The sequence below is a fragment of the Mastacembelus armatus genome, chromosome 2 (genome assembly GCF_900324485.2).
Source record: "Mastacembelus armatus chromosome 2, fMasArm1.2, whole genome shotgun sequence".
NCBI lineage: Eukaryota > Metazoa > Chordata > Actinopteri > Synbranchiformes > Mastacembelidae > Mastacembelus > Mastacembelus armatus.
Window position 1 is genome coordinate 6,784,594 of NC_046634.1, and position 13,155 is coordinate 6,797,748.

The 13,155-nt window shown below is 42.5% G+C and overlaps 1 protein-coding gene across 6 annotated transcripts in view; it reads left to right on the forward strand.

Annotated features, from left to right (window-relative positions):
• The window catches only part of LOC113127265 (histone deacetylase 4-like), a 48,472-nt gene extending 36,392 nt beyond the window's left edge, over positions 1 to 12,080 (forward strand). For 5 of the 6 annotated variants that reach the window (XM_026301693.1, XM_026301692.1, XM_026301694.1 and 2 more), the window contains 16 exons: positions 310 to 533; positions 2,491 to 2,709; positions 3,103 to 3,298; positions 4,158 to 4,291; positions 4,394 to 4,496; positions 4,595 to 4,641; positions 4,857 to 4,964; positions 5,248 to 5,303; positions 5,616 to 5,703; positions 5,856 to 5,975; positions 6,393 to 6,490; positions 6,900 to 7,018; positions 7,209 to 7,342; positions 8,019 to 8,103; positions 8,562 to 8,706; positions 8,882 to 12,080. In XM_026301693.1, the coding sequence (XP_026157478.1) occupies positions 310 to 533; positions 2,491 to 2,709; positions 3,103 to 3,298; positions 4,158 to 4,291; positions 4,394 to 4,496; positions 4,595 to 4,641; positions 4,857 to 4,964; positions 5,248 to 5,303; positions 5,616 to 5,703; positions 5,856 to 5,975; positions 6,393 to 6,490; positions 6,900 to 7,018; positions 7,209 to 7,342; positions 8,019 to 8,103; positions 8,562 to 8,706; positions 8,882 to 8,921 (1,916 nt within the window). In that variant the 3' untranslated portion in view covers positions 8,922 to 12,080. Of the gene's footprint in view, positions 1 to 309; positions 534 to 2,490; positions 2,710 to 3,102; positions 3,299 to 4,157; positions 4,292 to 4,393; positions 4,497 to 4,594; positions 4,642 to 4,856; positions 4,965 to 5,247; positions 5,304 to 5,615; positions 5,704 to 5,855; positions 5,976 to 6,392; positions 6,491 to 6,899; positions 7,019 to 7,208; positions 7,372 to 8,018; positions 8,104 to 8,561; positions 8,707 to 8,881 lie in introns of those variants that run through there. The other variant, XR_003295406.1, reaches the window with a different exon arrangement.
• The last annotated feature ends 1,075 nt before the right edge of the window (positions 12,081 to 13,155 follow it).

The following is a 13,155-nucleotide window of genomic DNA, read 5'->3' on the forward strand; positions in this document are numbered from 1 at the left end:
GGAAAACACTGCACAGGCAGATATAAATATAGTAGAAATTGTGTAATTCAGTGTAAGAACAACATCATTCCACATAAACATTGTTGTCACTATAAGATATAAAGCACTTGTGCAGCTAGGACAATTATAGCCTTTTGTCAACATATAAAACCAACCTGTCAGGCTATAACAATACATCAACCTTTCTTGATTTCTTGAGAAAGGAGCTCTTGCCCACACACATGTGGAGCCATGCTGGTGTTAGAGTCTACGCTGTGGTTTTGGGTTTAACCTCCTCCACTAACTAAGTCTTCCTGGTGTGTGTCTTAGGTGTAAGCGGGCTGTCCATGTCATCAGCAGCGTCCATGGCCAAGCTGCAGCGGCAGCACCGGCCCCTTGGGAGGACCCAGTCAGCCCCGCTGCCCCAGGGCAGTGCAGCCCAGGCTCATGCCCAGGCCCTGGCCCTGCAGCAGCTGGTGGTCCAGCAGCAACACCAGCAGTTTCTGGAGAAGCACAAGCAGCAGTTCCAGCAGCAGCAGCTCCACCTCAACAAGGTATGAGCTGGAGACACTTGCTTTGCTTTAGTCATGCTGATTCACTTTTTTTGTGTGTGTGTGTCTCTTCTCTCCTTCTTTCTCTATATGTACTTTTTTTTTGTTGTTACAAAAACACTAACTCCTTTGTACCAAACTGTAAAAAAGTGAAAAACTAAGCTTAGATTTACAGTAATTAGTAATTCCTAATACTTTTTCAGTTCAACAGGTTGTACATCATTATTATTGCTGTATATAATGTTAAAAGCAGTTTGTACTGTACTGCTGAGGACAGGTGACAGAAGAGGCCTTCAAATAAACTGATTATTAATTAGGCCTAAAAGCCACAGTGGGCCAGCTCATGAGCTGTAGTGTAGATGTTTGTGTAGGCAGCAGCCAGTAACACAGCCAACAGTCTTTTGTAGCTGTGTATGTGTGTGAAGTCCTTGAATTTGTTTTGGCACTTTCTTTCTCTCTGCTTCTCTCTGTAGTATTTTTGTTTGTGAGTAGGCGGAGGCAGGTATGGGTTAACACATATAGCAGTGTGTGTGCGTGAAAGTTTGCATCCATGCCTCTGTGTGAGACTGTGGCTGAGACAGTTGCCATGGGGCTGCGAGGTAACGGTGCACTGCCATGGCAACAGAGCGGAAGTCTTTGCCTTATATGGTCAGGGAGGAAGCGAGCAGCTGCTGGATGGCTTTACCTATTCGCACAGAGTACTCGCTGGAGGAGAGGTGGGTGGATGAAACAAGGGATTTCCTCTCCTCCTACTCCTCCTCCTCCTCCCCCCGCTATCTCTCCATATGTTTCAGAGGTCTTGAGTCACAGCTTTTCACACCAACATCTCTTAAACAGCTTCTGGTATACTAAGGATGGATAAAATGAAAATCTCTGCTTCAAACTGTACCTATTTGTTCCAGTGTCTTAAATGTGAGGATTGGTTGATTTTTGTTGTCATATGTGTATAATATATGTGTCATATATTATCTGAACTTACAGTTGGGTCACTAAAACAATCAATGGGAAGATGTGTTTTAGGCCGTGGCAACCTATTATAGGCACTTTTAAGTCATTTTTCCCATTTTATGAATCAGACACATGATCTTTTGTCCTTTATCATCAGTATGTGTTTTAAGCTTGTGACGTGACGTATCAGCAGAGACTTGCTGTATTTAAGATTAGTTTGAATCAGATAAAGAGGCTTCTGGAAAAGTAGAGCAGAAGAGGGCAGTGGGGAGGTGAAAATGGGCGGGTGGGGGGGGGGGGGGTTGTTTGGAAGAAGACAAGAACAGTGGAGGAGATGAGGGTGGGTGGGGGGCGGGAGCTGGTGAATGCTCTGACGTCAATGTTGTCCCCTGGCCCTGACCCAGGGGACCCAGAGGCTTACAGCTCTGGGAAATACATGCACACATACAAACACACCCTCCTACACACACCTGTAGAGGTAACCTACTCTTGAGACTTGAAACAAACACTTCTCTTTCTCGCCCTTCTCTACATCTTCACATGATAAACAGTCATACACTCTGGAGGAAAGTATGCCACAGCCTTGAATGGCACTTTGAATGGCTGATGTCAGTGAAAGTGAATGAATAGACAACTGAATCACTGCTCGGTTAACAGCAGGCCCCAGAGTGAGTCGATGAAAAGCGACACAACAGGGAGCGTGGAATGTCTTTGTTTGACGAGGCACATTTTGCCCTGGAGTACAGTCGGCAGAACGGCCACTCACATTCAGTTAGAACCGATGGATTTGAAATGAGATGGGCACCAATGTGGCTGAGGAATCCAAATTAAGCTTGTTAAAGGAAGAATGGTGTAGAGAAAGGAGTGATTTGATTCAGTGGAGAACGTTCCCACTTATCTGAATGCACCCTCACACGTTGGAGGGGATTTGTCACATCCTGTTGTTCAGTTGTGAAATAAATTTCACATCATAACATCCTCCCCCCTCCATGCCTTCTCCTGTGTCCCACAGATGATTGCAAAGCCCAGTGAGTCACCTGTGGGCCGTCAGCACCAGAGCCACCCTGAGGAGACGGAGGAGGAGCTCAGGGAGCACCAGGATGGTGGCGCTCTGCCACCGGGTGTCACCATCAAGCAGGAGCCCCCCGACCCCCAAGAGCTGCAGGAGGAGGTGCTGCAGCAGCACAGGGAGAGGGAAAGACAGGCAGAGCAGGAGCTGCTCTTCAGACAGGTAGGGGATGAGCATGTTGGGGTAAAAAAAACTTTTAAAGTGAGGCATCGGTCCTGGTTTCCAGCTGTAAAACAACATATGATGTTTCAGAGAGTTGATTCCCTGACTCTTGAGGTTCAAATACAAATAATAGACAGGACAGAGAAATGTAATTTGTGAATATGTTGCTCCATGTCCCATGACATTGCAGTGATGGATGCAAAATTAAAGTTGCATCATTTGTTTTGGCTGCCATCTTTTGGCCATATGTTGTATTTGCAAACAATAGATGTCAAAGTAATTTTCCTTGTCTTTTGTCCCCCAATGCACACATTTTAAGGCATTTTACAGAACAACAAGCATCACAAATGGGTTCATAGTCTTGATGCCACTTTAATTTTTATGTCTGAGCAGCAGGCCTTGTTGTTGGAGCAGCAGCGGATTCACCAGTTGAGAAACTATCAGGCCTCAATGGAGGCTGCCGGCTTGTCAGTCCCCTTCCCAGGACACCGCCCCCTCTCCAGGGCCCAGTCATCTCCGGCCTCAGCTTCCTCTTTTCCAATCAGCGTCCCAGCCCCTGACCCTCCCATCAAACCTCGATTCACCACTGGTAATGGTCATTCTGTCGTTTCCTTTGCTTACCTGTTGCTGTTTTTGCTCATACTTTTTGGTATCAGGTTTTTTGCACAACTGTACTGCACTGAGTTCACTTTCAAATCTTAAATTGCTGTAAAGTTGCCAGTAGTGTTTATTTCCACATTTGTAGGCTCTGTCTAGTCTGCCTCAAGTATTCATTTGAATTTTTGGCTTGAAATTCTACTTCCTTCATAATACACTGGAGACTGGAAAGAGAAATTTCCATCCAAAAAGCAGGTGAATTGGCCAGAAAATGGTGTAATGGTTCCGGCCTCCATCTGGTAGCAGCAATAATCGAAGTAGATGAGTAAATCTTGCCAAAACCTTTCTTCTCTCCCACTCTTTGTTCCTCTCAGACATCTGACTCTCTGAGCAAATATGAAAATGATAAAAGGAGCTAAGAAGAAAACATTCTTGCAGATAGAATGAAGCTTGTGCCAGCAACAGACTTAAGTTTTCCTAAATACTAATATTGTGACAGTTTTTGCATTTAAATGCCAGAACTGTAGATATTTTTATAACAGTTTGGCCTACTTTACTCCCACTCAGTTCTAAACTGCAAGAAGATTTAGTGGAAAAAGTGGCATCTGATTGAAAAGGTTTTAGTCATTGTTTCCTATTAATGTAGGTTCAGAACAACAGTAAGCATTAAAAACATGAGGGATCTTCTACTTCTCAAAATGAAACAGATAACCTGTCTGCATTTGGACACCTGTGGTCTGTAAGGTGTAACAAGAAACAAAGCTGCAGTTTCAACATGTTTCTTCCTTTGTTGTAGCATTGAAGCAACAAAACACAGACTTGATTCAGACACATGTGTGATGTTTCCTCAGGCCTGGTGTACGACTCTCTGATGCAGAAGCACCAGTGTATGTGTGGAAACACCAACAGCCACCCGGAGCACGCAGGACGCATTCAGAGCATTTGGTCTCGGCTGCAGGAAACTGGACTCAGAGCGCAATGCGAGGTACTTCATAAGCCCAAATATTTCCACACGGAGTAACACACAAAGTAGTATGTTTGCATATATAACATATACATCCCTCTGTGCGTGTGTGTGTGTGTGTAGTGTATCCGTGGGAGGAAGGCCACTCTGGAGGAGCTGCAGACGGTTCACTCTGAAGCCCACGTCCTGTTGTATGGAACCAATCCTCTCCGACAGAAACTTGATTGTAAGTTCACACAAATAAATACAAGCACACACTGACAGCATCAGCTAATATCCAGCCTTTAACTGTCCCTGATTTTTTATTTATTTCCTGATCTCCAGGTTCAATCACTCCCATGTTTGTGCGGCTGCCGTGCGGAGGAGTGGGGGTGAGAAGAGCTGTAGAGTGAATTATTACACAAGTATACAGTGTGATGTAAAATAGGTTTCTGATATGAAATGTTTTTAAAAGTGCAAAAACATTGTCTAAAGTGCATGAATTGCTGAAACGTATTAGCATTTGGAAGATGAAGTCATGTGTTAGTAGGTTTTAGTGTCATGTTTTGGATTTAGCTCAGGTGTGAGAATTGTCTGTTGTTTGTAGGTGGACAGCGACACCATTTGGAACGAGGTCCACTCCTCCAGCGCAGCTCGACTCGCTGTTGGCTCTGTAGTGGAGCTCGTTTTCAAAGTGGCTACTGAAGAGCTGAAGGTAACCATGGTCACTCATCTGGTTTTTATCTGTCGCTTCCTGTCTTTCCCACATCCTTTGTCATTTTAAACAGCTCATAGATTTTCCACTGGCTTTGACAATCCTTAAAGGTTTGTTACACAGTTTATTCCAGCTGGTCAGTAAACAGTCAGTGGTGATCTTACTGCTCAAAGAGTCAGAAGCAATCACAGGCAGCATTTTTAAACAATATGGTCAGCCCTCTTTTGTTTGGCTACATTACAACATTTCAGCAGAGGTGATCAGTGCCTGTCTGTTTTTCCAGAATGGTTTTGCTGTGGTCCGCCCTCCTGGACACCACGCAGAGGAGAGCACTCCCATGTAAGGCCAGAATCATCACCATGCTCAGTAGTGATATTTAATGTGTGCGTATTGAGATATTAGTGTTGGAACAGGCTCTTTTACAGGAGAAATTTCATAAACTATTGGGTTTACTTGCACATAAAGTAATGAGTGTTTTTTATTTTTGACAGCTGTTTCATGGACTGCTTTGTTTATTTTGTAAATCCTTCTCACAACATGTTTCAAATGCATCATAAAAACATGAAACTGGAGCAGGAAAGTATTTTGGCACAGATGAATTTCCTAACAAGTGGAACCACTCAGCTCTGCCTCTGTCTGCTTCTGTTTCAGGGGTTTCTGCTACTTCAACTCTGTGGCCATCGCTGCCAAACTGCTGCAGCAGAGACTGAACATCAGCAAGATCCTCATTGTGGACTGGGTCAGTCTCATGAATAACCCTGTCTCTTTAGTTCGTTTTAAACCGGACCCATTCGATTGTCTTCTCAAGCTTTCCTCTGGTATGTTTGTTTAAAGACACACACAGTATGGAGAGGCTTGTGATTATATTATGTCTGTCCTGTCTACCTTCAGGACGTTCACCATGGCAACGGCACCCAGCAAGCATTCTACGATGACCCTAATGTTCTTTATGTGTCTATTCATCGCTATGACGACGGCAACTTCTTCCCAGGAAGTGGAGCACCTGACGAGGTGAGTGTCTCAACAAAACACATCCAAGTGCATTTACACCAGACTCGGTTTAAACAGATGATTGGATGTGGATTCGTTCTGCCAAATGAGCTGATTTTGAAGAATAAAACATGAACTAACATTAGATTGATGATGAAAGCTTTAGAGCAGAACTCAGGAACATTTTTATTAAATCTGTTTATTGTTTTTATTGTGGAAAAAAATCAGATCACAAGATCCCAGAGTTCAATCAGCTAATTTTCACATTTGAGTAATATAAGCTATAGTTACTCAATAAATACATTAAACAAAACTTCTTTCAGTAGGACAAGCCTTGTCTCAGCTGTTATTGAGACCAAACTCCCAGAAAAGAAAGAAAAAGCAATGTTGCTGTTCATTTGCTATGAATATGAGTCATCTGTGTGCTTCTCATTGCAGGTGGGCAGTGGTCCTGGAGTCGGGTTTAATGTTAATGTTGCCTTCACTGGAGGCCTCGATCCACCCATGGGAGATGCTGAGTACCTGGCTGCCTTCAGGTACCAGATCACACACAGACAACCCAGTTTTACCTGAGAGTTAATCCAGTTCTTCATAGTTCTAGTCCTAGTTTTATCTGTAGTACATTTACACATTTAATAGCACTGTCAGAGTTGTTGTAAATTTGGACAAAAAAGCAGGGACCTGAAAAGAAAAGGATGTATTTGAATTTAGAGATAGACTGTTTTAATTGTACAGCGTCATTATATTGTCACCCCATTGTTTGTGTGAAAAACGATGAGGAACATGAGCCATAATGCAGAAAAAGCTTTTGTGAAGCCTTCCCCTGGGTCAGTCAAACAAAGATAATATATCAGTGTGAGCGCTGGTTGAGTATCTTCTACGTTCACATGACAATATTAGCTGTTCTACTATGTTTATCTTTGTTCTCCACCCTCCCACTCCCAGGTCAGTAGTGATGCCTATAGCCAATGAGTTTGCTCCAGACATCGTGCTGGTTTCTTGTGGCTTTGATGCTGTGGAGGGACACCCTCCACCTCTGGGCGGCTACACTCTGAGCTCCAAATGTGAGTACGAGATTATCTGAAGAACGTCTCTTATCTCGTACTCCAGCAGTCGACCACACAGAACAAACACCCGCACATGAGTTGGGGACTGACAAATACTGAAAATTGTGTATGTAAATGAAAGTCATCTGCTAAAGAATGCCACCAACTCATTTCTATATCTTGTTCTCTCTTCTAACCCATTCGTCAGGTTTTGGCTACCTAACCAGGCAGCTGATGACCCTCGCTGGGGGCCGGGTGGTCCTGGCTCTGGAGGGAGGCCACGACCTCACCGCCATCTGTGACGCCTCCGAGGCCTGCGTGGCCGCCCTGCTCGGGCAGGAGGTAAGGAGGTCACTTTGCTAACATACAAGGTCAGAGTGTTCATTAATGTTCCTCAGGCTCGACCACAGAGTCGATGTTGGAAACAAAATGGAGCAGAGCATGTTACTCTGGGTGGGAGCCAGGCAGTTGTGTTGAATTAGGCTCATAGAAATCCTTCTATTTTTACTTCTGTTATTTTACACCTACTTGAGGACATGAAGACATTTTAATAACTAGAGGTTTCTCTTATTTCTGTCGTATGTTTATCTGCTGAGTCATAACTGAAGAACATAAGGGAAAGATTTACTGTTACATCAGCAGTAATCTGGTCTCTTACTTCTTCCAGATGTGTGATTTAATCTTATAACACATCGAGGCGCTGATGGAAGGTTTTACTGTACATTTCTAGAACAACTTAAAGCTGTGCTTTATAAAACCTGTGACAGATACTACCAGGAGTTTCATATCTTGACTCAGATCGATACATTTCAGTGTTTTGTGATCAGTTGTTTCATGTGTTTGTTTGGTTGAAATGTTACAGGAGGTCACGAGATGATTCATTAGTCATGTGACCCAGACAGGCCACAGTGGAATGAACTGATGTTACATGGTGCATTATTTCCAGGTTGACCCCTTGTGGAAGGCATGAGAACTTCAGCCTGTTACATGCTTGTGTTTGTGTTTTTGTCTTGTGCAGCTGGACCCACTGCCAAAGGCTGTTCTTGAGCAGAGGCCCAACCCCAACGCTGTCCACTCTCTGGAGAAAGTTTTAGAGACTCACAGTGAGTTCATCCTCAGTGATATGACACAGATGTGCACATTGAGGGACCCATACTTCATGGCTTTGACAACTTAACTGTGGATTTTTTCAGAACACTCAGTACATTTTCAGCACAACGGAACATTTGTAGTATAAAGCTGCAAGACACACATTTATGATTCTTGTTAAACTCACTGATTATAAAATCTACAATGTTTATCATTTTTGCTATTTTCTCTAAGAGAAAATACAAACAATAGCTCATCTTGGCCCCATTATTACGTTTTTGGTCATTTTTGTCAGTTTGCCACTTAGGGTTTGCTTGCAGGGCCTCTGTTTGTTGATTATTTAACCCATATACCAGGAACACACCTCAGTTACCATAACACACAGACATCCCCCATCATACCATGTTATCTGCTTCACTCATGTCCTTTTTGTTTTTTGCTTCCATCTTCTACTGCTGCTCCGTCCTCTCAGGTAAGTACTGGCGCTCGGTGCATCGCTACTCCCCACGGCTAGGACTTTCCCTGTTGGAGGCCAAACGAGGAGACTCTGAGGAGGCTGAGGCTGTCAGCGCCATGGCCTCTCTGTCCGTGGCCAACACCAACACCATGGATCAAAGGTAAAGGATCCAATATCCTGGAGAATGATTGTGATTTTTAATCTGTTCACTAGATATACAGGATTTTCTGGAAGCTCTGTGGGTCAGGAGGCTATCTGCATGTAAAGCACAGCTGCAGGGCAACATGCCACTTGGCAATCTGACGGTTAATATCTCTGTCTTATTTTCCCAACAGGCCAGAGGAGGAACCGATGGAAGAGGAGGAACCACTGTAACGGAGGGAAACATGAGGGTGTCACACTGCTCCCATTGACCTCTCCGGAGAACACCTCTTTGAGCTGCGAAGAGTCTCGACTGATCCGTTCATTTAGTCCCCCTAACCCCACTCACCACGTCAGTCACCTTGATTGGCGGCCCCTCGGCCAAAACGAGGGAGAGGGGGTGGGCTCAGCCTCAAAGTAGGGAGCCAATCAGGAGACAGAGGACTGAATTGGAAAAAAATTAAACATAACAGCGTTGCTTTGGTGGCATTCGCTGAGAGACACTCATTTTTTCTGTCAGTCTTCGCACCCCCACGTTAGCCCACAGCGGTTACCAGGTGACCAAGGCAGCGGGCGAGTCTATTTGGAGCGAGGGCAAGATCCAGGCTCGTCATAGAAAGGGTTGATAACACTTGTGTGCAGAAACATACGGTGCTTTACGCAGCTGCCCTCTGACCACATACAGTAAGGACACCAGGGACAGCAGATGTCTCCAGCTGTTACACACAGCTCGGGGATTTTCTTTTCTCTTTAATCAGTTATTTTTCCCTACAAAACAAGGGCATCATGGCAACTGAGATAATATATTCCAAGATGCATTCACTGTGGACTTTAATTGGCTGAAGTTTCAGTAGGCCTTTACAAAGATTTGATGGTGAGACTGTCACCTTGCTGGACCAGCCTGTTGTAGAAGGTTGAAGAGTGAGAGGAGTGCCTTGGTGAGGGTCCGCTGGATTTCAGGATTGTTCAGGAAAAGATTGCCTTAAGTTAAGATTTCTCTCGCTGAGAAATTGCTGCGAGGGAGGGAGACGGAGAGTTTCACGTTCTTTAGGGGACGAGAACGAGAAAAATAAAGCAAACTATTTCAGCATGTTTACTTGGATCGTGATGAAGACAACATTTACGTCTCTCACAGCCTCCGTTGAAGAGTTACTTTACTTTTGGATGGATCTATTTTTCTGTAAAAAAGAAAACGCTTTGTAAAGGTAGTTGCCAGCTTCAGTAGATAGAGGTGCAAACATGGAGACCTTCAAACAAGGAGATTAGATTGAAACTGTCAAAAAGGTTTAGCCTTTGATGTAGCTTCCCTTTAATCAGTCATTTCTTTGTGAACACATAAAGCATGCATTTGAGCAGAGAGCAGACATTTTTGCAAGAGTTTTGAATGTTATCCAAAAGACAAAGCCAAGCAAGAGAAGCCAAAGCATGAGTTTGCATTTACAGTAGTACTTTCACTGGCAAGTCGGCAAACATTTCTCGTACTGGCACTTTTGGAAAAGGCTCCCAATACTCAGTTCACTGTTTACTGATTTAATCCTTCACAGATCAAGCAGTTGTTGACACGTGATCGACCTCCCATGCTTCGCCAGTTGGCAACTACCTTAGTTACTAGTGTGAGCTGAACATTAGTCATGTATATTGAATTGAATATATTTTGAGAGGCAGTAATCAAGTATTGCCTGTTTCTATCCACATGTATGGTTTCCACATCAAGTTGTCAATGTACAATATCAGAACTGTGTTTGGTAAGTGTGTCCACTTTTTATTTTTAATCGTATAAGATTATTTTTATAACTTCGTCATCCATAGATTTTGTTCTGTGTTTTTATCCATTTTCTGGATAGTTATAGGGCTGCCATTCACATATTAGTACTAATGTCACTTCTTGTTCAAGACTTTCTTTCTTGTATTTATCAAAAATAAGGAGCAACTCTTTCTTTCTTTCTACGGCTCTCTAGGCCTTTCCGCATTTTCATTGTGTATTTATAACATCTACTGTTTATAGGAGATTTGTATATGAAAATTTATAAATGTACTAACTAATGACAGCTATGATATTGTGAGCGAAAACAGTATGTGTATGATGCTACTCCCTGAAGTTAAAAAAGCAGCATATTTAAGTTGTCATCAACTGCACTGTTTTCAAGTTGCCCACAAGTGACACGTCATGACTACACGACACTGCAATTGACTTTAACACCTTCGGAGAAACATTTGATCACTTTGTTGCCTAACCAATACATTTTCTTCTTGTGCATGGATGATATGCACCTACCTTTAAACTGTGACAACATCACAAACCCAAAAAGGTTAGAGGCCGTTTCATGTAGCCAGCTGAGTGTTTGGCAGGAAAAGAAACGAAGGGGACACAGATGTCAAGAATGTAGAGTTTTAACCAGTTTTGGATGGAAAACATCAGCTAATACCTTTTAAAAATCTCTTAGTGAGGATGTGTCTCACTTTCGTGTTTGACTGTCTGCAACATCAGTGTCTCCTTCTGCTCTTTTCCTGCTTAAATTCAACTGATCTGACACTACCGATAGATCACATTACACTAAAATTACCTGTCAACTGCTTTATTGAACACCTGATTTACAATGACTATCATGTTGATTTTGAGTTGATATCATTTGAAGAACTTTTTTTATGTCTAACAAAACATTCCACTTGTTACTTTTTAATTTGGCGTAACATTTTTTTAAATAGGAATTTGTGGTTTTTTGTAGAAACTTTAATACTACTATTTCTGTTTTGCAGTCTGCTCGTGCCAACTTTAACTCTTTGCATGGTTTGTGAGTCAGCATGCCTGCTTGTCTATGTAATAAAAATATACTTGCACAATAGAAGAAGAACACTGGAGGACTTAAAAAACAAAACCTCCCACGGCAACTCCCCAAGAGCACCAGGCGGGACGGTTTTCTTCCTCTCTGGTGTTCAAAGAAATGAAAAGACACTGAGAAACATTTGATATTGTTCTTATTGAATATTGTTTCCAATAAGTGATTTTGACAACAGCACTTACAACATGTATGGACTGTGTTTAAGAGACACGTGCTCTGCCAAACTCTGCTACATTCACACCTTAAAGACTCCCAAAGAATGCACCTCTTTTAAAGATTTTTACCAAACGGGCACTGTTACGGTAGAGAAATGACGGCTAAAAGTTTGGAACAAGGGCATCGTTGTTTGATTGTCACACCCACCTCGGCCAGTTCTATATATATAAAACCACTGTGGCTCAAGAGCAATTCTTGGTTTACATGTAAATGGATAAAAAAAGCTATTTTTTGTTTGTTGTTTGTCTCTCTTGATGAAAAATGTTATCTTTCTTTGGGACCTACGCTTTGGACATTTCATCTCTATCATCTATAAAATATATTTCTGAAAAAGTAACTGTGGTAGTATTTTTGTATGGAATTACATCAAAGCTGATGAGGAATGAAGAAGGTCAGGACTGAGGAGTATTTGGTGCTTTTTCAGAGGTTCTATAAATCAGTAATGAGCTGCCTGGACAAATATCAGTTCAGCAGATAGACTCACAGGGAGCAGCTACTGTTGAGTTATTTTAAGTGTAGTGTCTTCTCTTAATGTCTGATAAAATCTGATTATTTGGCTGACAATGAAAAGTCAGATCAGTAGACAACAGAAGACCTGAGGAAGCTTTTCTTTAGTGGAATGTTTTGGTGTTTTTCTGCTTTTATCACTTCAATGAAATGATTTATCAAAGTCTGGTATAATGCAATGCAAGAAAATAATCAATAGTGCAGCTTGCATTGGAATTCCTGGCACGTCAAAGGCCACACAGCTGAGAAAACCCCTCTTGGGTTTGGGGATGTTTCCAGTGTCTGGTCTGTGCTGGATCCGAGGAGCATCAGATTATTGCCCAGAGCAGCATCACAAATCACAAGGTCCTGACCTCAAGCTCCTTGGTTTGATCAGACATATAAGGAGCATGAAGTATCAGCTGACTTCTCTCTGAGTGCAAAATCGAATTACATTTATCCTAATATAACAAGTGCGCGTGAAATTAGGCAGCATCAGGTGACTGCACCCTGCTCAGATCACATCTATTATCATTTCTAAAAGCCCAAATTATAAAGATGAGCTGATTATTGTAGAAGACAAGCAAAAAAATCCCTGTTTGAGAAGCTGCACCCACTGACTTTTTGATTTTAGTGTTTTCACGTCAATTAACATGAGTTTAAATAAATAAATGCAATTATAAGAAAAACAGGAGGATGTGAACAGCATGTGCAGGGTCATAAACAGATGGAACAAAATGATAAATGCAGAACCTAAAACATTGAATGAAAAGGGATCACTAACATCTATATTCATCACTAACATCTTTCCTGCTGCTCCTGCTCCTGCTGCTGCAGCAGGAAAGAATAAGTGTAAAAGGTAAAATAAGGACCCAGAGTAGTTTTTGAGGTCTCCATGAGATGATCAGTCTTAGTGAATGTGAGAA